Raw genomic sequence first — 21,601 nt, 5'->3', positions numbered from 1 at the left:
TGCATCATGTTCACAGTTAGCTTTAGCTTTGTATTAAGTAGATAATATTTTAAAGGGTGACCAAAATAACACAATTCTATTTTAATATGAAGCATTTTGTTACTTATTGATCAAAACATCCCATCTGAAGCAGGTGTTTTGTCAATAAAAACTCGGTTACAAAAATACATTACTGTGAACAGCTCCATTGTTGTTAACTAGTAAAACAGTTGGGAGAGTAAACAGGTAATATTATATTTTTCTTTTGGGATGTCTATGTGTTTGTCTTTAAAGACCAGATTGCCTTTTCAGTAAAGTACAAGATAACCCAGCACCTCTGGAACCAAGCTTTCTTTTTGCTTTTTAACTACTTCTGTTTGCTCTGAAAATCTGTGTTTAAGTAAAATGTTCTCTTAAGTTTGGGGTGGAATTTACTTGGTAGTGTCTCAGCCCAGAAAGCTTACATGTCAGTGAAATGGCAGGGGTTGGAGAGATATCATATATTTATAAAGATTTGCAACTGTATGATCTGCTTGATTAGGCCAGCTGAAGCTTTAATGCAAATTAATAGTATAGAAATAAACTGTAAATTTAATGATTTTTTATGAAACAGAAAAGTCACAATAATAATTTTTCTCATTGATGCTCTGACATGCACTGTTTTTTTGTTATCTCTCTGCCTGTCACTCTCTCATTCAGTTTTTTCTCTTCCCTGTGTAGACTGACAGAAATGTGACAGTTGTTCTGCTCAGTGAAATCGTGTGGGAACTGTTCCGTCCAAGCATTGGGTGCTTTGAGCCATTCACCATGTATTTTCCAGATTACAGCATAGGTAAACTAATTTTTTAATCTGCTTTTCAGGGTTTATATAACACTGTCAAAAGTTTTTTCAAGGTTTATCAGTGTGCCTTTTGCAGAACCCAGAATATGTAATAGCTACTGGAATGTAAAAGTCTATATTCACACAACCTGTAAAGGTCTTGTCTTTTTCCACTTGCCAGAACATCTCAAAGTGATGTTTTGATTCCATTACATTTGCTGGTTCTTCAAATCAATGTAGGTTTTGGTGGATTTTGTTGGGGTTTTTTTAGTGATGGTTATTGTTTGTTTTTCCACAAACGTGGTCAGTTTTTAAGTTGGCTTGAAAATAGCAAAATTTATTTTTGTTTAAACAGGACATCTGCAGAAGATCTTGTCTCAGAATCATCCCCCAGAATATTCTGCAGATTTCTATGCTGCATATATCAATATTTTGCTTGGTGTCTTCTACATGGTCTGTAGGGACCTGAAAGAACTTCGGCATCTGGTGAGATGAGCTTCTTTAGAGTTGTTGTTTTGTTTTGGGATGTCTTTTGCCAAATTAAAGTCTAGATTTATTGTTGAATATGGACAAAGGGAAAATTACAGATTATAGCATGGTTTAGGTTGGAAGGGACCTTAAAGGTCAAGTTGCAACTACCCTGCCATGGGCAGGGATATCTTCTACTAGACCAGGTTGATCAAAGCCTCATCCAGCCTGGCCTTCAAAACTTCTGGGGATGGGGCATCCACAGCTTCTCTGGCAGCCTGTTTCAGTGTCTCACCACCTTGGTAGTAAAAAAGTCTTTCTTATATTTAGTGTAAATTTGCCCTCCTGAGAATGTGTTAGCTTGAATTGTAGTTGCCTTTAAAATCCATAACAAATGTTGCAGTTGTTTTGTGGCTGTAAAGGGCTTCCAGTGTTGTGTAGTTTATGGTAATAAATGGAAAGTATTTGGAAAAAGGCGTTTTAACCACATAATGTAATAGTAAATTTAACACAATTAAATTACTTGATGGTGACATTTGTATAAGCTTAATAACCATTACAAACATTATCTTAATCCAGTTGTTATTTACTTACCTGTAAAAGGAAATTTTACAAGTGTGATGTGATCAGTGAAGAAATCAGTGCTCGAGAGATGATCTGAATGTTCTGCCCGTGTTTCCCTCAGGAACATGCTGCTAAATTTCAGCTGAACTTATCTGTTAACATACAGGTTTTATATGTAAATGAGATTGCTGGAGACAGAAATAGAAACCAGGGTCACAGTTCTTGCCGACATGTATTTGAGTGGCTCTGCTTATGAGAATTTCATTAGGTTTAGATGCACTGTATGCTTGTGCAACACTATGAAAATACTTATGTGATTGGACCCTAAATTCTTTGTGGTTGACAGGTCTCTTCTATAGAAGATAGTGACACATGTGACTGAATGCAGGCTTCTGAGCTCCTTAGTGTCTAATACAGACTCTAAATGTGTATGCTGTTATGTGTGATTATTAATAATACATTCTGGAATTTTGTTAGCTTTATATATGGAAGTTACACTTTTGAGTTTTGTATATTAGCACAGGGATTTATGAAAGTGCAGTAGGACAAAAAGAGAATGAAATCTGAGGATTGGTATTTTACAAAATTCTGTGTGATATTGATTGAAATATTTACAAGAAAATCTAGATTATAGTGTTGTCAAAAATCTTTTAATCTTACTTTAGGCAAAAGGAGTTCATTTGCATATGGAATATGCTAGCGTGTTTTTTAAATAAATAACTTTTGAAAAAATAAATAATTTCTGCTTGTGTTTAAGTGTGCTGAACTTCTTCTGGAATGGAAAGTTTTATTTGAAAATGAAGGGAGTAAGAAAAGTTCATTAAAATATTTTTATTGCATTTATAATGATAAATTATTATGTTAGTTAAAAAAAATGCAATCTCAGAGTATGATAAACAGATCTTGCTGAGCTCAAAGCCATGCAACCTGTGATAGATTACTTCGGTTTTTATTTTATAGTACAGAAATGTTGCCATTTGTGACAGTATACTGTTTGTAAGCAAGTAGCATAATTATTGACTCAAAAGGGTTTGTTGGCTTTGCAAAGGAATTAATTGCCCTGCTAGTTATACTCTGTAGCTGGATCAGATAGATTTAGTACTTTAATATGTTCCATTTTTGCTTTCTGTAGGCGGCGCTCAATTTTGCTAAATACTGTGAGCCAGTGGTCAGAGGGGAAGGTAAGGCTGTGTCTTTAATTTGTGGGGTGTATGAGAGAGCAGGTGCTGTGCAGTGGGTTTTGGTGAGGACTTTGCCCTGATCCTTGTGTGTGGTGGCACAGTGGTATCCCAGGTCACAACAGCAGCGCCTGCTCCCCTTGCACCCAGTCATTAGCACTTGCAGCAGAAGCAGTACGTGGTATTTGGTTGATGGTGTTTTAGGAAACAAAGATGGAAATACCCTGAAAATTTTCCTGCTTCCTATAAATCTTTCTACTCACTCAACTATGAGGACTTTGACAAAGTAATGGGATAAGTTATTTCTTTGTCAAGGCTAAGAGAAGAAAGAAACCAAGAGGAGGGGTTTTGTTGATCTGATGAGAGAAACGTCAGAACAGTCACAGAGAAACAGCCTTGTGTGGCAGCATGTGCTTGCTGGGTGGATGGTGGTGGTGCATCATCCTAAAGCAGCATGTCAGAGTCAAGGTGTTCGACTGTGTTATGCCTGTGATTGTTCAGGTGTTAGGGATGAGTTTTAGTGTTGTATGAGTTAAATGTTTAACAGAGCTGATTCTGGCTTGCTGCAGCAAATGAACGCGACACCCGCAAACTCTGGAAAAATATTGAACCTCATTTGAAGAAGGCAATGCAGACTGTTTATCTCCGGGAAATATCCAGGTAATTTGGAGGGCATAGGTTTGTTTGCTTTGTTGGGGTTGCTGTTGTTAACAACCTTCCTCTCACTGTGTTTCATGGCTAGCGTTTCCTTTTTGCTAGATGTAATCTTTTTTCTTTAATGCGCATTTCTTTCTTGCCATACACTGTTAGAAATAGCATATCTCAGGAGGAGATTTAAACAAAGTGGTATTTGTAGCATATAATAGATTCAGTAAGTAAAGCAGTGGCAGCAGGTTTTGTTCTCCTTTACACTGATACTAGATGCATTTTCTGTAATGTATGAAACTACCAAGCATGGGAGTCCATCACCAGAATGTACAGACACAGTTTAAAACACACTGCTGTGTGTGTTAGCTCGCCAGATACTTGCTGTACCAAGGATGTGTGCAAACCTCAAAATTCTTGAGACGTGACAGATTTTGAGGATCTGTGTTTCTTAGCTTTGTGTGAGCTAGGTTTGTTTGCTGACTGTGCTTTCTTATCCCTTACTTACTTTTCCAAGGCCAAATTTTTTCTTACATGGAATTACCATTTTTGATAGCATTAAAATGTGGTTTCTTATTAATGGCTATTGTTCTTGGTATTATTTTAGATTCCTTGTTTATTTTGTCTGTAAGCTGCCAGACTGCTAGAAAAAAGGATGGTGGTGTTCATTCACAGTGGTAATAATTGGCTTAGGTTTAATGTTCCCTCCATCTTTAAAATGAGTGATGATGTTACACTGTGTGAAGAGAGATCATTCAGTATTGCTTGGTTTGTTTGTCTTGGTAAAAACATACTGATTTCTTTCCTTTCAATGTCACTGAGGCTATAGAGTATTCTGGTCACAGCCTGAATGTGCAGTAGAAGCTTTTGCTAGTGTTCTAGAGATGTGATCATTCCTTCAAAGAGAGAATTGATTTTGCTTTTTTTCAAGCTAGACTTCACTGTAGCATGCAGCATTTTACTGTTTGGCTCAAATATTTATTTATATTCAATATTGATCTTCATTACACAGTCTACTCAGGATCTTCCTGACTTTTTATATTGTGTAATTGCCTACTCTAATTAGGTTGTAATAAAAGATTATGATACAAACTAGCTTGTGAATTGTTTCCAAATAAGTAATTTCCCTCTACAGTTTTCTTTGATTATAAATTTGAGCTTGACTTGATTTTTATTAGAAATTCCAGCTTTCTGTCTAACAGTCCTCAAGTTCTGTGTACCAGAACTTGAGGAATTAAAATCACTATATCAGTTTTTCTGGCCACGGAACTATGATTGCTCTGTTTTTTCTTGGCTATGTAATTTATAGTGATAGAACTTTGCTATCAGAACTTTTTTTATCAGCTGAAAGGAAAATTAACCTTTTTTCTGTCTGTAAGATAGGCATTGAATAAAACCTTAACTCACCAATGGGTTGCCATTCATTGTAATTTAAGTATTACTTGAACTCCCATTACATTTTTTATAAGTTTTATGAGTTTTTATAAGGCTTATGACTGATAAACTCTTTTAAGTATTACTTGAACTCCCATTACATTTTTTATAAGTTTTATGGCTTATGACTGATAAACTCTGTTCATGAGGAACTTTAAAAAACAAGCCAAAATAGTTCCTTCAACAAGCCTATCTTTTTGTAATCCCCTTGTGGTGTACAAAAATAATGATCCAAATATGAAATTTCTAGCAATGTGACTCCTTAAGGGAAGTTTTTAAGTGAATTTTTTTGCTATTGTTTAGGAAAACACCAAACTACTTGGGGGCATTTTTCACTGACTGAATAATCCATCTTGATGACTTCATTGACTTCAAAATTACATTATGAAGTAATTGTAGTATTCTTCTCACAAACATAAGCGATTATTAAGCAGATGTTAGTTAAAAAAAAAGTTATGTTAGATCTTGATGACTTCCATTGACTTCAAAATTACATTATGAAGTAATTATAGTATTCTTCTCACAAACATAAGCGGTTATTAAGCAAATGTTAGTTAAAAAAAAAGTTGTTACTTAAAAAAAATATCAAAACTATCAGTGTTTTTACTTTTTATGCAATTCTGTATTATTCTTGAAACTTGAACACTCTGGGTGTTTGCTTACTCATAGTAGTTGGATGGGAGGAAATAGGTATTTTACAGTTAGATCTTTTATGCCTTAATCTAACATTATTTTTTTTCTTTTTTTTAATCAAATACATGGTCTGCAGATTATTAAAATTTATGTGTGAGACAGTAAGACCGTGTATTTTTAATTATTCTCTCACTAACTGCATCCTAGCAAGTGTCATAAAATTAGAATATACCAAGCAAGTAGCTTTCTCTCAAAGGCTATCAAATAATACATTTTTATGTATTTGCATTGTCTATCTTTCAGCTCACAGTGGGAGCGTTTGCAGCATGATGGTGGAGAGCCTGGGCAATTGAAAGGTATCAAACACAGTAACTGTGTAGGGCCTTAAATGGGAAATGAGCTTTTTGGTTCCACTTGGTCGTTGTCATCTGAGAGCACGTGAGTGAAACCACACAGACAAAGCTGCCTGTTAGTATTCAGTTAGTAGTTAAGGTCTTTTGAGAAGGTGTTCTACAAAGGAATATTTTTCCCTTATTACATATATTGGGAGTAACCTTTCCTAATATTCTTTGCAGGTAAAAGCAGTCTTCTTCACATCAGTATTTCTTATGTCAGAATGGGTGAGGGATGGCCTGAACCCTGATGGTCAAACCTCTGTGTGCCAAGTGGCAGAGCTGTCCAAGTGGGGAGAAGAGAATGTTGTACCTGGTGTATTGCCCGAAATTAGCACATTCCTAAACAAAACACCTGTCCTGGTTCAGTTTTCTTGCAAAGAGAACTGTCAGAAGTGACAAGTAGAGCTTTGTTGGTTTTATACTTTAGACAGGCTGGAAAGTTGAATCTTAATATATTTGTCAGCCTTCATTTACAATTTAGGAAGGAATACTGAATTATTTTCCTGGTCATGTCAGTTGGTCATAGTCTTTTGATCAGTCTGTAATAAGGAAACATTTTTTATATTATTTGTCACGACATTTCCTTGAGATAAATGCAATCATCAGACTGTTTTCTATGTTTGGTTTATGCTTGGTGAATTTTCAACATTTTTTACCAAAGGAGTTTGATTCAAAGTGTCCTTATTAAACTCTCTCCTGGATGATAATAAAATATTTTGCACCTGACAACCCCATGAAGGGAGACTTCATTTTAAATGCATTTTCATAAGTGTATGTAGTAGGAAAAAACTACATGTTAATTACATGTTAAAACAGCTTTTGATAGTAATATGCTTAAGAAGTTGTTCTAGTAAATAAGATTCTAACTCCAATAAAGGTGTAAATCATCAAATAGTTCAGTGTATGCTGCAATACTGGCTGACCAGAAGAATGGAGAAAAACCAGATGTTTTTGTATTAAACTAAATTGTCTGTCTGCAAGAGTTTATTTGGTGTTGCATGTTATATAGCATGCAATAGATGAGAATCCCTTAATTATAAATTAAACTAAAACTGCTGTTCTTTTATGCTTATGTGAGAGGAAATCATTACTAGCAGTCATCTAGGATGCTTTTCCCTATGCTGTGGACCCTGAATCATAAATTTTAAGCATGTTTAATTATTTAATCTTTATTTGCTGATATTTGTGGATTAAAGCAGCATAAGGGTACAGGTGCTTCACAGAACAAAAACTGTTGAAGTAAAAACTATAAGCAAAGAGGGCACAGGAGAGACCCTTTAATGGTTTCTGTAGTTAGCCAGCTGATAAGTGGTGGTTTCATGATCCTGTTCTTTGCATAGGAAGTAAAACAAGAGCAGGAGACTGTAAGGGTAAAAATGACAAAGTAAAAGTACTTTGAGTTCCCCTCAAAAAGAGGGGAAGCAGATATTCACTAGACTGTAGTTCTTGTGGATTTTAATATCTGTGTTTAATCTTAATTAAGTATACATGTATACAAGGAGGCGGAGTCAACTGGTTGAAGTTTAAAATTTTTAAAACGTGTTCTGTAGGAAATAGAACAGTGGCTAAAAATCATTGATCACAGATGAACTATTTATCGGAAGTGAAGCACTGCTGCTTTCTTCACCATGCCAGCCTTGTTCCTGGACAAGCTGTTTGGTGGTCTAGAGGAGTCTAAAGGTTGAATCTTGAAAAAAATTGTTGTTGTATTTAAATATAACCCTTAATCTGCCTTGTTTGTCAGGAAAATTCCCTTAAATGAAAGTAGCCTGGAATTATTTATGTCTTTTTTCTGGGAGATTTGTGAATCCCTGTTGCTTCAAGTACGTTGCTGAGAGTCTGAAAAGGTTTCAGAATGTTAGCTTTGTTTAGCTTTGTGTCATGCTTCTTGGCCCTTCCCTGAGTTTGCATCTGTGATAATGGGGCTGAGAAAGTGATACTCATTTAGCTATGGCACTAGAACAGGAGAGAAGGAAAAAAAAATGAATGCAGGGAAGTTTAATTTGAAATTCCTGGATGTTCAGGCTGGGTTTTGGTTAACTCATGAACTGTTTGTTTATTTTATAGGACTTTCTGCACATACCCATGTGGAACTTCCTTATTACTCCAAATTTCTTCTAATAGCTGCTTACCTTGCCTCCTACAATCCTGTTAGGACAGATAAGAGATTCTTTCTTAAGGTAACAAAATTCATGTCTTAGTGTTGTTGACTGGATTCCTGCATTCTGAATTTCATGATTTAAAACTCTTCAACTATTTGTTTTGAGCTCTGTTTCTGTGTGCACTTCATTTGATTTGGTGAGCAGCTTTTCTGTTGATCACAGACTGTGATTGGTAATGATCACTGAGTGATTTAAATGTCTAATAAACCCAAATTCTTGTTCATGTCAAATTATGCATAAAGCTGTTATAGCATGAGCACTGTGCTTTGCTTTTCTAAGTTGATACAGCTTTGTTCTGAAAATATTTTAGTGCAGTGACCACAGCATCCTTAGTTATAACCCACACTTAAATTTCCAGGGTAAGGTACAAACCAAAACTGCCTTGGCCTTTAATGAGGTAAAATGACTTGGTGCACTGTTAGGTTTTTTATGGAGTTCTAAATTTTTGAAATAGAAACATACAAGCAGTTGCTTTTGCAGGAGGTGTGGTTACGTTAGCTGGTATGTGTTGTGTTGGAATGGTGGTAAGGCATGTTTTAGGATGAATGTGTTAATTGCTATTACCGACTCCTGGGCTAAACATAATTTTCTGTTAGTTCTTGCCATGTACATATTGATGGGTTTTTTCCTTCTTTTTTTTTCTGTGAGCTAAGTTGTGGTCATAGTGCAGACAAGTGCTGTGGTGCCATTGGTTGTTGTTGTATGTCTCTTCCTGACTCAGGATCTTCAGGCTCCTCAGGTCTGCCTCATTGCCTCATTTTGAGTTATTTGACAAAATGTAGGTGGCAAGACAGGTATCAGAAAAGTGATCAGGCAGTTGGGTTTCTATGCATTTTACCAACTATTACAGTATGTATTGATGTATGGCATTTGGTGTAAGCAATTAAAGAAAATAGGGGCAAGACAAATTTGTAAAATATTACTCCATGTTCAAAAAAAAAATCGTAGATACACATTTTGAGAAGTTACTGCAGTTTCTAGTGATGAAATGTTAGTATGTTTTCAGTTTAAACTCTGTATGATCTTACTGAAAGCTATAGGTGTTTCACCCTTCTATTTAATCCTTTCCTGAGTGAAGGGTTACTTGTAGTAAGTGTAGATAGGCAAATTTTCTTTATAGGCAAGCCTTCTTTGCACTTGGCTGGAGCATTTTCTTTGGTAGAGATTTTTTTGATGAAGAAATGTTTCTACACAGAAATGGTAGAGCATGCAAGAGTCAAGTCTGTAAAGCATGTTATCAAAATGTGCCACATCTTCCTTGTGTTCACTGGACAACATTTTCAACTTAGGTTTCTTCCTTTCTCCTTTGTAGTATCTCTGCATGAGTTTCCATGAACTGTGTTAAACTTTTGTGCAATAAATGTGAATTTCTAAGATTTCTGAAGCAGGGGTCAGGAAGGTATTTCTACCAGTGCTATCAGGTATTTTTTTCCAAGAACTCATGAAGCAGAAGTCACCATTTTTCCTGTGTGTCATGTGGTATCAGTTAGCCCTTCATCAGGTCTAAAATTGAACTTCAGAAACCATCTCAAAGCCCAACAAAATCAACACTTTTGAGAAGATTTCAAGCTGAGTGTTTTTGTGAGTCATGTGAACAGTGGAAATAGAATATGATTTTTATCAGGTTTGTAATGAGATTCAGAATAGATCACAGAAAAGTATCTTCTGGAGTGATTTAACTAAGGACTAAAAGAAGCAAAAGGAATGCAAACAAAAGGGTGGTCACTGAGTTGCTCATCTGCCCTACTCTATAGATGCTAGGCTATACTACAGCTAAAAGTAAAGTCACAGTTTGGAGCAGCCTGGAATGCTAGCAGTCTGCCAGAGCAGGGAAGTGATAATTGGCACAACTGCTATTGGTTATGTGAAAATGTAAGAGCTTGACAGTAGATGGAGAGGAAAATACAAAGCTGGTTTGGAAGTCTGTAAAACAAGAAATAATTATATATATGTATGTATACAGGAATGTGTATATAGGAAGTCTTCATAGAAAAAAGCATTAAAAGCTAATGGAAAATGAGCTCTGAATTTCATGGGATTTTGTACTTGAACAGAAATAAGATACTATATATATCATATGGAGATCCCAGCATAACTTGTAAAATGCATGAATGCAGTTTGTTGTAATCCATCTGAAGCATGCTGTGTAACCTCAGACTAGATCACTTTCCCCTCTGAAAGGTCGTGGTTATCACTGCAGTCATTTTTTCACAGACATGATAAAATGATTGCTTTGCTCTCTCTCTCTAATTGTGTTTGATATGTATTAGCTGAATTAGCTGTTCTTTTTTAATCAGACAAATCATGTGAATTGAACCTAAGCCCTGTCTATTTAGCACTGCAGAAGTCAGTCAAGAAAAGCCACATTTACTAAGATGATTTTTGACATGGCTGAGTATTGGGGACCACAAATACTAAGTACAAGATTTTAAACATTTAAATGAAAAAATAATTCCTTTATTTGAGGTTTTTTCCCATGATTCATTGAGCATGCTTATAAGGTATGTTAATAAGGCATACTTCTCAGGGCTGTGGAAGAAGGAAAAACTCATCAGGTGATATTTTGAGAAATAGCACTTAACTATGTTTTAAAATTATTACACCTTTACTCATTTTACATCACTTACACCTCATCCTTCATGTCTCTATTGGATTTTTTGTTTCTTTTTTTAAATCCATTCATTTGTAACATTGTTTACTGTACTTCTGCCCTTGTCTTGCCCTCACATTTTTAGTTGAGATCCAAGAGCACTTGGCTATTTTCTTTCAACAGTTCTTCCTTTTTTAAGACAATTTTAAAAATGTGCTGCTTTTCTTCAACACCCACCCCTACCCCTTCACTCTCCCATATTCCTTCCTTTTGTCATTTAGCTCAAGAACCTTGAACTACCTTCGTGTTGTGTTGATTAAATTCCTGGTTGTCATTCTGCCAACATTTGTACCATCCAAATTCTAAAACAGGATCAATAAAAGGTGAAAATTCTGGTGGATTTTATACATGGATACATTTTAAAAATTATGATATTCATCATCTGTCTTTTTTTATTAGATGATTGATGATACGAGGAGGATGGTAGCATGAAGTCATATTACAAACTAATTTTGACTACCTCATCAGTTCCTGAGTAGATTAAAAACCAAAATGTATGCATGTCACCAAAAAATATTAGCATGTTGTGTTTTGGCTTTTGCACCACTTGGGACAAGGCGGAGCAAGAAGCTAGGCAAGTGTAATTTTAGGGCTTATAGTAAGAATGATTGGTGGTGGCATCAAAGGCAAATACTGGAAGTGTAGTAAAGAAGTAGACCTAGAGTAACATACTGCCACTGCCATTTGTAGTGTATACATGCTTTATTGACTGTTTTAATTACCTTTGCTCTTGTTTGTTGTTTGCAGCATCATGGGAAAATTAGAAAGACCAACTTCATGAAGAAGCATGAGAAGGTATGTATTTTATCCTTCTAAGCTGAGCTTGGCAGCAAGTATTTTCTTTCCACTGTACTTGTGAGTTTGTATTTCATTTTGTGTCATTGATTATTGTAAGAACATCAGAACTACAGAAATAACAATTTTTGTTGTACTTGTTTTGTTTGCCACAAATTTCTGCGAGATACAGACATTTTCATTTCATTAAAACTATAATATAAAATTTTCTCCTAAAGCCATATTTTTGTGTACAGCAAAGTGTGTTTAATAAAGCTAAAGGACATTGTAAGTGGAGTTGCCAAGTATCAGCATTTCTCTCAAAAATAATTTTATATTCTTTAAAGAATTTTTATACAAATATTTCTATAATGAGAGAAATTGAAATACAGGGATAAACAATTGCAGATGTAGTGTTATAAATAGACTCATTTTCTTCAGTGGCTGTGACAGTTTGTGTCAATATACCTTTGCCCAGAGAAGCTTGTCTAAAGGCTGATCTACAGATCAGGTTCACCTCACCTTAGTGGGTGCCTGCATCTAAAGCAGTTCATAGCCCACACAGAGTCAGTCGATGCAGTCATTGGAGTGTAGGCTGTGATTTGGCTCTGTGTTCAGGCAGATGAGTTGCACCACAACTTGTATTGATTAGATTTCTACTGGCTGTATTTGGTTTGGCTGTCTGTACCTGCTTGGCAGGAAGCTGACATTAGATGAAATTAATCCTTCCTTAAAAGTTCAGGAATAGCAAGATTAAAAATCTATTTTGTGACTCTTAATTGTGTCAGTCCAGAGGCTGCGGGGGTTTTTTACTAGTAAAAATGAATCTTGTGAATGAGAAGAAACTGACTTACCATTCTATTAATTGCCCTGTTGCTGATAAAAGCAGAATTTGTTTGGTTTCTTTGCATGGTTGGCCTGGAACGATGCTTTTCCAGTGACAAGTGAGAGATCTTCTTGGTGAATCTATTTTTGGCTATATGTTTCCATGATTTTTCACACTGCTTGCTTTGTTAGCCAAGAGGTAGCTTTGGGGACACCTCCTGGATTTGAAAAGTTAAAACATGAATTGGAAATACTTTTGATTTTGCTGAAGAAATGAGTGGTTGTGTTTTACTGATGGCTAATGTGACAGAGGTGCTGGTGGTATATTTGAGATGTTCTTTCCCAGAAGCATTTTGAAACAAACTTTCCCTTGAAAATCCTATTTAATCTTAGCTGCTCTGCTAGTAAGAATAAATCAATGTACACTACAAAAAAGGCAGCTGGATGTCAAAGCGGAGAGAATTAAATGCAAACTTAAAATAAAACAAGTATTTTCCTTGCAAGAACTTTTGGAAGTGTGAGTCGTAAATCTCTGTACTCCTAACTATACTGCCTGAGTTGGAATACTGCCCAGTTCTGCCTGTACATCTCCTTTTTGCAGAATTGGTTATTTTGAAAACGCTTAGCATTGAACAATCAGGACTTTGTATTGCTTTGAATTCAAGTGAATGCAAGGTTACTACATACAATAATCCATAATGCCTAAAATGGTCATCAGTGTCAGCTGAGGTGTGAGGTGTGCACGATGCAGAAGAGCTCTGTAGTTGTGAGGTTGAGCAAATCTGTGTTCTGATAACACAGGTGCCTGTAGCTGGGCTGGTAGCTCATTGCACAGCAGGTCTTAGCAGCCAAGAAGCTGACCTTGGGCTCAGCCATCTGAGCTCTTTGTCTCAACCAGCTGAACCTGTGGGAGGTATGTGCACTGTGAGTGTTACTCAGCACTCTTTGCCTTGCCTCTGGAATACTCTGTCCAGTTTTGTCCTCCTTCTTTAGAAGAAATCTTTAAGCTCCCTACCAACACAAGCCATTCTGTGGTTCTTTGGATGCCATAAAACATAGCCTTTCCTCTTTATTCCTTAAATGGGGCAAGGTCATTAGACAGCACAAGTAAATGTATAAATCTACTGACAGGTTATTTGGCCTGAGATCCTCTGTTACAGCTAAGAAATGTTCCTGTTTATTGTTCAGTTTGAACACTTGCCATGTTAAATAGATCTTTCTTTCTATATCTTGATCAATAAACACATATTCAGTGTTTTCCATAAGGTGTAAGTAGGCTGTATGAAAGACTACTGTGAATCATAGAGCCTCCCTAGAGGCCAAAACAATAAGAATAACATCATGTAATACTCCAGGGAATTAAGAAGTGGATTAAAAAGTGTTGTTTGTTGCAGACCAGCAATCACCTACTTGGGCCAAAGCCATTTCCTCTGGACAGATTGTTAGCAATATTATATAGTATTGTGGACAACAGAGTTGCTCCAACTGCAAATATATTTTCCCAGGTGAGTGTGTACTTACATTTTTATTTGCTTTTTAGTGTCTGGAATTCACCAAGTTTTAAATGTTTTTTGTAAGTCAGAATTCTAATTAAATGAAATGAAAAAACAACCACAACAAGTAATTTAAATCAAAGGTCAGAGTAATATTTATCTGTATTACTAGCTGTGAATCCAGTACTTTTATCTGTCTGACTGTCTGAAATCTGCTAATAGATAACTTTTCCCTGATCCTGGACTGTGGTCTGTACTGATCAGTTCCTTGGTTTCTCACTGAAGTCCATAAGCCTTTTTGCATTTCACGTTAGATGTAAAAATGTTGATTGTCCCATGACCAAAATTAGTCACATTGTAGCACACATTGCTACAAAAATGTGGTGAAGAAGCAGCAGAGGGAATAAGGTACTTACAGGTGGGCAGTATTTGCTGTGGTACATGCACCTGCTGTTTTCCATTTGGACAAAATAGAAGCCTTGCAGAAAAGAGTGAGTATCCCGTTTCACTAGATGGCAGCATAGCTATAGAAGTGAGTGGAATTCAGTAAATCCAGTGTTTTCTCAAGACCTCTGGGTTTGTCAAGTGTGTATTGACCAATTCTGTATAAGTAAAGATGATTTTCTACTATCAGTTTGATTCTTGGATATCATTTCCACCTTAGAAATTCTCAATTTCTTCCTTCTTTCCAGTCGTAACTTACTTACTGAAATATTTTCTACCTTTCCTTTTTAGCTATCAAATTTAACCAAGTAATATTTCAGTTTATTGTCTGCATTCATGTAAAGTTCTAGGAGCATACTAGTTTGTTTTTTAGGATGTTAGCTTTGTATTCCCTTACTTTTGGCTATCAAAAGCATTTTGGTATACGCTAGATGTGAATGTATTATATAACAGTATTTTACAGTATATTTTCAAAATTAGTGTAGCTGCATATTTAATAGGCATTCCAGGTAAGAGAACAGATGTCATTAGTCCAATGTGATGTGAATGTATTATATAACAGTATTTTACAGTATATTTTCAAAATTAGTGTAGCAGCATATTTAATAGGCATTCCAGATGTCATTAGTCCAATGTACAGTTAAGTAGTACTAAAGCCACAATTTGTACATATTATAGTTCCACCTTAGGCTAAATTACAGAATGAGCAAGGAAATGCTTTGTTCTGATTTAGAGTTTGCACTAGGTGGCAGTGTTATCAAAGAATAGTTGTAATTTTTTATTTTCTGAATATCTGGAGATTAAGCTATACAGATATAAAAAAATTGTGTATAATCTTAACCGGTTTAGGATAAAGAACTTGGAATTAAATATGTTTATACAAAAATTCAATTTTATAAATTATTTAAGAGTATTTTTAGTTATAAAGCAATTTTTATATTAAATTTTAATTAAAAATATTAAAGTGTCCCCTGCAAAGTAATAAAAAATTCAACAGAATTTAAAATAGGTTTGAAAAGGTGTTTAAACTAGGCATAATATTTAATTGCTTTTTTCTTGAATGGTTTAAAGCAATTTGCATTTCAGTGATTTGTCATTGGTTGTTCTGTAAATACATTTTTCAAAGTAAATATTTAGGAGCTGGCTTATCCTTATCTGTATTGATACATTTTATTGTTAGCACAATCTTAAATTTTTTGTTTGTGTGATCAGCATGGAAATAATAATAAAATTATACAGAAGTTTAAAATGTTTGTCAAATATTTGACTTCTTAACTGATTCATGATTAATTTTATGTGCTCTTTAATTTGTAAACTCAAAGGCTGTACATGAACCAAATGCATATTAATTCTCCCCATGTACTATCAGAAAATAGCATGCCTTAGCTTTAAAGTTGATCAACAACCACAGTCAAGATTCAAGAAGGACTAGCAGCTGCTTTAAGATCTGTCACTTGCTGATTTTGTGCTATCTCTTATTGCTTCTTGTTTTTCTGTATAGTTTCCATTCACATGAAAATTTTAGTTATTAGCTTTTCAAAAGTGAAACTTCTGTGCTAATAAGCACAGAAAAAATTTCATTTTCCTCTTAATGGTAGGTTTTATTCAAAATGTTTAGTTTTTCTAAATAGATTTTCAACTTAAAGTTGGAATCTTAATCTTTTGCCTTTAAATATCATACTCTTTAAAATGGTCTCATACCTTTTTTCAAACCAAGAAAGAGTTTGAAGAGTTGGCATGTTTGTTTTACCAGTGTGATTTTTACAACCAATACAAAACTAAACAACTTCTGCTGTAACTTCTTGCTGTAAGCAGGTTATAGGAGATGGAATTGGGCCCATTCATTTTTGGTCTTCCTCACTAACTAGTACAAGAGAATAGCACAGCGGGGTGGGGGAAGCAAATTTCCACTTCTGCAAATTACAATTTTTTTAGTTGCTCCCTTAAAAGTTGAAATTTTTCTTGGGTTTGTGCTCCTTTTAATCAAACTTTTCACACATCCAGTGAGGACTTTTTGAGACAAAGTTAATGGAAGGTTTGGAGGTTTTAATTATAGCATCTTCGTTTCAGTACGTATGTGAATTGTTTCTATTCATTTGAGATGTTCTGCATCCTACAACAACAGAGAAGTCTTAGAGTTTCCTTACTTGGTACAGCAGGAGCAACCAGGATTATTATTTGTGTCACCATATGGATCCACTGTGCAGAGTAGGAAATATTCATTATGTCCAAGGGCAATTACAGCAGAATGGAGGGATACAAAGAAACTTTGTAAAGCTTCCTGAAAGTGCATTCTTCAAAGGTTCTGGGAGTCTTTTCAGTCCTGCTTTGTATAAGAGTAGTATTTCATTTTAGGCTTCCCACAGAAAATAGTCAGAAATACAGCAGAATCTCTTCATAAAAACGTGCCTTAGTATAGGACACAAATGTATTTATGCACAAAACATTGGGCAAGAATTATCAGCACCAATTTAATTTAAATGAGGTCATTTTACATTGTAAAGGATAAGGGCTGTTCATATCACAGTCAATGAGGAAGTAGATATTGTTGTTATGGATTACAAGCCAAAATTAACTAGTGTTTTTTCCTCTACCAAAATAATTCAGTAATTGCTTCTTCAGGTCAATTCAGTTCTCCTGGCCATTTTTCATTTTCTAGACATTTTATCTTGCTTTTGCTTTCTTGTGAAATAGCTTTTCATAAAGAGAACTGATTAAGTCTACTTGTAGTTTTGAGCTAGATGCTATCTAAGGCAAAATGGAACAAAGCCCTTTATCTTGCATACTTGTGCATATTTTGCTTTTATTTCTGGTAGTACATCCCTGAATATTTGGAAAAACATCTAGGATAACTTCTCAGAGTATATAATAGCTGAAAATTACCAAATAGGTAACTAATCAGTAACTTCAGTTCTGTTTACATTTTTGCTCTAATGCACTAAAATTAGGTCATCCCAGGTTTGGTTTTAATGTTACTCTTTATATTTGGCAAATATTTTCAGATAGTTGTATGGTTAGGATTTACTTCTGACTATAGTGCATTTGCAATCAGAGATTTCTAGGAAGGGTGTTTATGAGTATATGGAAGCACATCAGGTGTCTTACACATAGTCTGTATTTCATTTATTGGACATTTCTTATCTCTTTGCTGGATCTAAGAAAACCATTTGAATTTTCTTAAGAGTATATGTTCAATCTGTTGTAAAGATAAATAGCATTGCAAACTGTTGTCCAAAGAGTAAGAACTTCTCATCTGAAGTTAAAATAAATGCAGTAGTGTGCATACTCACTAAATTGAGTAGTGTGTTAAGTGCCAGTATGATATGGGCCTATGAGAAACACACAAACCACTGATGTACATAACATAGTTCCAGCTGGAGGGAACCAAAGGAATGTAGTTTTCTGTAATTAAGAGAGGAAAAAAAAGTGTCCTTTCTTGGAATGTAAGAATTTGGAGAGATTTGTTTTCTTTTTTCTTGCTTTCCTGTCTGCCTTACATGAAAAGAATAGGGAATATCTAATATTCTTTACGTAAACTGGAACAGTATGAGGCAATTTACCTGCAAAATTTCTTTGTCCCTGTTGTGTTGGAAGCATGCTTTATGATTTTCTTTTTCAGATGATAATTTAATATTTAAACTGCCCTTTATTTGTAAATTGACAGCTGTGGTAAAATTTCAATTGCAAGATTGGAAAGATGCCTGATTTTGTTATCTACTTACTTGATTTGTAATCAAGTAAGTAGATAGATTTATAGCCTATATGTGTCACAACCTTTCTGGACACCAAATATCCACATCCTGATTATAGTTTAACTCTGTTACTGCATTATCTTAGGTTCCCTTGATGTAGCAGTTTGATAAAGAGGAATGTGATTCTATGATCCTGTAGTTCTGTGATTCAGTTCTGTGAATACTGTCAACTTAACAGGTTTTTTTTTTCAAAAGGAAAGCACTCTTAATCACTTCTACAAGCTCAGATTGTATTAATGTTTAAGAAGTTTTTCATTCCACATTTGACAACTCTTGACAGAATAAGAATTACTCATTTTTACTAGATCAGCTGTATTGTGTTCCAGCTTTCCTTGCTGTTGCAGGGACTGCTCATAGGAACATTTTGCATCTAGATTTAACACTACTATTTAAGACCAATAGAATACTCTCCATTTAAAAAGTGAGCAGGTGGGTGAATTTCTACAGAAAAAGGTCTGGTTGAAATGTGTGTTGTTCTCCACTGTTCCCTAAGAGGCCTTATTATGAAGAAGAACAAAGGTAAGTGGAGCCATTTTTATTTTACAGTATGCAAGAAATACAGTGCATATTCTTGTACTGTCGGTACAAGATATGTTATATGTCAGTAGGTGGATTAATTTTTAATTTTTTTTAAATAAGCAAAATGCTGGGAAAATGAAAGTTCATGCTGATTCTGTTAAACCACCTTCCATTGCTGTCATATTACTCTGAAATTCCACAAGTGTTTTGCTTGTTATGTTTTTGGATAAATGGATAGAGTTAAAATTTTACCTGAAATAATTGAGAAGTCCTTAGCAGACGTTAGCTACCTGAGTGTGGGGGGTAACTTTGGAGGAATGTATTTCTATCCTGTTCTCAAATGAACTTAGCACTTACACTTTCATTACCAAAGTCTATATTGCAGTGAGATTTCTTGTTGTCTGGCTGAATGTTTAAACAAAGTCCTTTCTATCTCCTAGATAATATTGTAAACTGATTCAGGACAAAATTGGAGCGTATCACACATCTGATTTTGGAGAGTGTCTTTGCTTTATACATCCATTAGGCGGTACTGAGATTTGGGAGGCTTGAACAGTTGTTTACAAAAATATCAAAATGTTTGAATAATTGTTTTATACCTTGTTGAAAGGTGGAATCATTAAGTAGTGAATATTCAGAAGGGAGATGATTGTAAAAGTTACGTTTCTCTCGGTGTTGATTGGGTATGTAGATTTTCTCGAATTTTGTTTCTGGAATATAAGCAAATATATTCTCATGTATTTCCCTATTTTTATCACTTCTTGAGTTCTAAATTACAAGAGAGGATGTCATCAGCCTGTGCTTCTGTCCTATTGATTTAACCTGAAAATGATTGCATTTCACTGTCCTCTTGCTTCAGAGGAAGGTACATAAAATTGCACAGCTGAATCCATTCTGACCACAGGAGGTGTCATCTTTGGAATGATCCTGCTGTACTTCCATACAGGGGGAAGCTTTTACTGTTACCAAAAAAATTAACTATATGGAAAAAGGTCTTAAAAGCTTATTTTTTAATTTTGTTTTTTTCTCATGAGAACTATTTAGAATTATGGTATACCTCTCTGTCTGGTCAGTCAGAAGATCTTTAGAGCTTCCCAGTGACAGGAATGAGCAAATATAAACTGTAGACTCTGGGCTTATTCTCATTACTGGTGTAAATAAATTTCCCCTACTCTTTCAGTGTGTAGTGAAGATAACTAAGACACATCTTGCCAGCACAAAATATCTGTTAGTCTTCTGTAACATCATATGTCTCATACAGCATTCATATATAATCTGTATATCCCCACATGTTTATTGTCCAAGTGGGTTTGTAGTACAACCTTTTGATCCTGTGACTTCATGCTTGCCCATACCTAAAAGATTATTTTTGTATTGTTAGAACACCTTTTTTAGCAGTTGTCTATTTGTAGCTGTGGAGGGGTTTTTTTAGGCAATTTTATATTCTTACTGTTGTATTTGAACCTAACTGTTTTTGATGCTGTATCCTTTTATAGGTATATTATGCATCTGACACACTTTGTTTTCTTGCCTATTGGTTAGAAAGTGTAGCAATCTGTTCATCTCATTGTACTGAATTGTATTGATCTCAGTTCTCTGTTGATTTTCTGTAGGTTTGGGAAGATGGTGATAAGAGGTAATAAATAAGTCCCATTTTCTCATTTTCTGTTATTGGTTCCTGGACTAATCTGGCAGAAATTCATGAGCTGAAATGGGAACTTAATGTGATGCACAGCATGGTGACATAGTTAGCACTTTAGCACTGACTATGGCAGCTTGGGAGAGCCTGCTGTTAAGCAAAAAGAAAGGAGAAAACATTACTTTTAACCAAATAGCTGACTCTATTTTTTTTCAACTCTGAGCATAGCTGTGAAAAAAAATAAAAGTATTCTTACTTCAAGTAGTACTTTCTAATTAAAATTGTGAAGAGACTGATGTGCTTGATTCCTTCTAATTTTAATTGATGCAGAAAAGATATTTTAGAAAAACTAGTGGTATTTTACCTATATTATGTTGATTGACCTAATTTGATCTTATTTTCATTTTTGGAGGTACATTGATAATACAGCTTTATCATTTCTTAGGAGGCTTTCTTAATCAAATTCTGTTCTATTCTGTATGAGTTTTTTCTTTACAGTAATTTAAAGCAGAAAACTTACCTTACTTCTGTGAAGAGCTCATAGTAATAGATTCCAGCTTGGCACTTACTCTGTGTCTTAAAAACAGTGTATTTAAGAAGACAGATTGTTGTGAATTATTGGAAACTAGTTTTATGGAAGAAATTTTGGTTATGACAAGGGAAAGACTATTGAGAGGGAGGGGGGAGTGAGGACTTCAGATGAGATGAAGTTTATCAGGAGGATAAAGTGAATTCCTAAATATCTTATCTAGAACAGTTTACTAATTTCTAAACTTCCTTGCGTTTTGATCTTAGATTTTTTATTTGTGTAGCATGTCCTTAAGAATTTGCGGACCAGGAAGTAGCTGTGTTTAAGGCTTTGTAAAATTGATTTACGATAAATTTGTACTTTTAAAAATTTACTTAAATTTTGTAGTCAGTATGTAATCTGTTAATAACTTTCACAAAATATTCTTGTGGCCCTGTGAACATAATATTATATATTCCCTTGTGCCTTTCACGTGTCTTAGATTGCATGCTATATAATATAGGGAATGTGTTGTATCAACCAACAGTTTCTTTAACTTCTGTTCTCTCGGCACGTTATTTGTAAACAGTATTTGAAGCTTCATATCTTCACTTATCTATGAAAATGTGTTAGTGTATCGAAGAAGTAAATATGAATACATGAAAGACAAACCAGTTTTCCTCCTTCCAAACTCTTTCCTTTCCATCTCTTTCTTTACA

At 34.9% G+C, this 21,601-nt stretch overlaps 1 protein-coding gene across 3 annotated transcripts in view; it reads left to right on the top strand.

Annotated features, from left to right (window-relative positions):
- The window catches only part of ORC5 (origin recognition complex subunit 5), a 61,691-nt gene that overhangs the window by 11,686 nt on the left and 28,404 nt on the right, over positions 1-21,601 (top strand). For all 3 annotated transcript variants that reach the window (XM_041405521.1, XM_041405523.1, XM_041405520.1), the window contains 8 exons: positions 700-811; positions 1,155-1,285; positions 2,964-3,012; positions 3,579-3,669; positions 6,025-6,077; positions 8,184-8,296; positions 11,676-11,723; positions 13,922-14,032. In XM_041405521.1, coding sequence (XP_041261455.1) covers positions 700-811; positions 1,155-1,285; positions 2,964-3,012; positions 3,579-3,669; positions 6,025-6,077; positions 8,184-8,296; positions 11,676-11,723; positions 13,922-14,032 — 708 coding nt within the window. The remainder of the gene's footprint in view (positions 1-699; positions 812-1,154; positions 1,286-2,963; positions 3,013-3,578; positions 3,670-6,024; positions 6,078-8,183; positions 8,297-11,675; positions 11,724-13,921; positions 14,033-21,601) is intronic.

Source organism: Onychostruthus taczanowskii, unplaced genomic scaffold (genome assembly GCF_017590055.1).
Source record: "Onychostruthus taczanowskii isolate IOZ18803 unplaced genomic scaffold, ASM1759005v1 scaffold23, whole genome shotgun sequence".
NCBI classification, from domain to species: Eukaryota; Metazoa; Chordata; class Aves; order Passeriformes; family Passeridae; genus Onychostruthus; species Onychostruthus taczanowskii.
The sequence above is the reverse complement of the archived record's forward strand: the minus strand, read 5'-3'. Positions and strand labels throughout refer to the sequence as shown.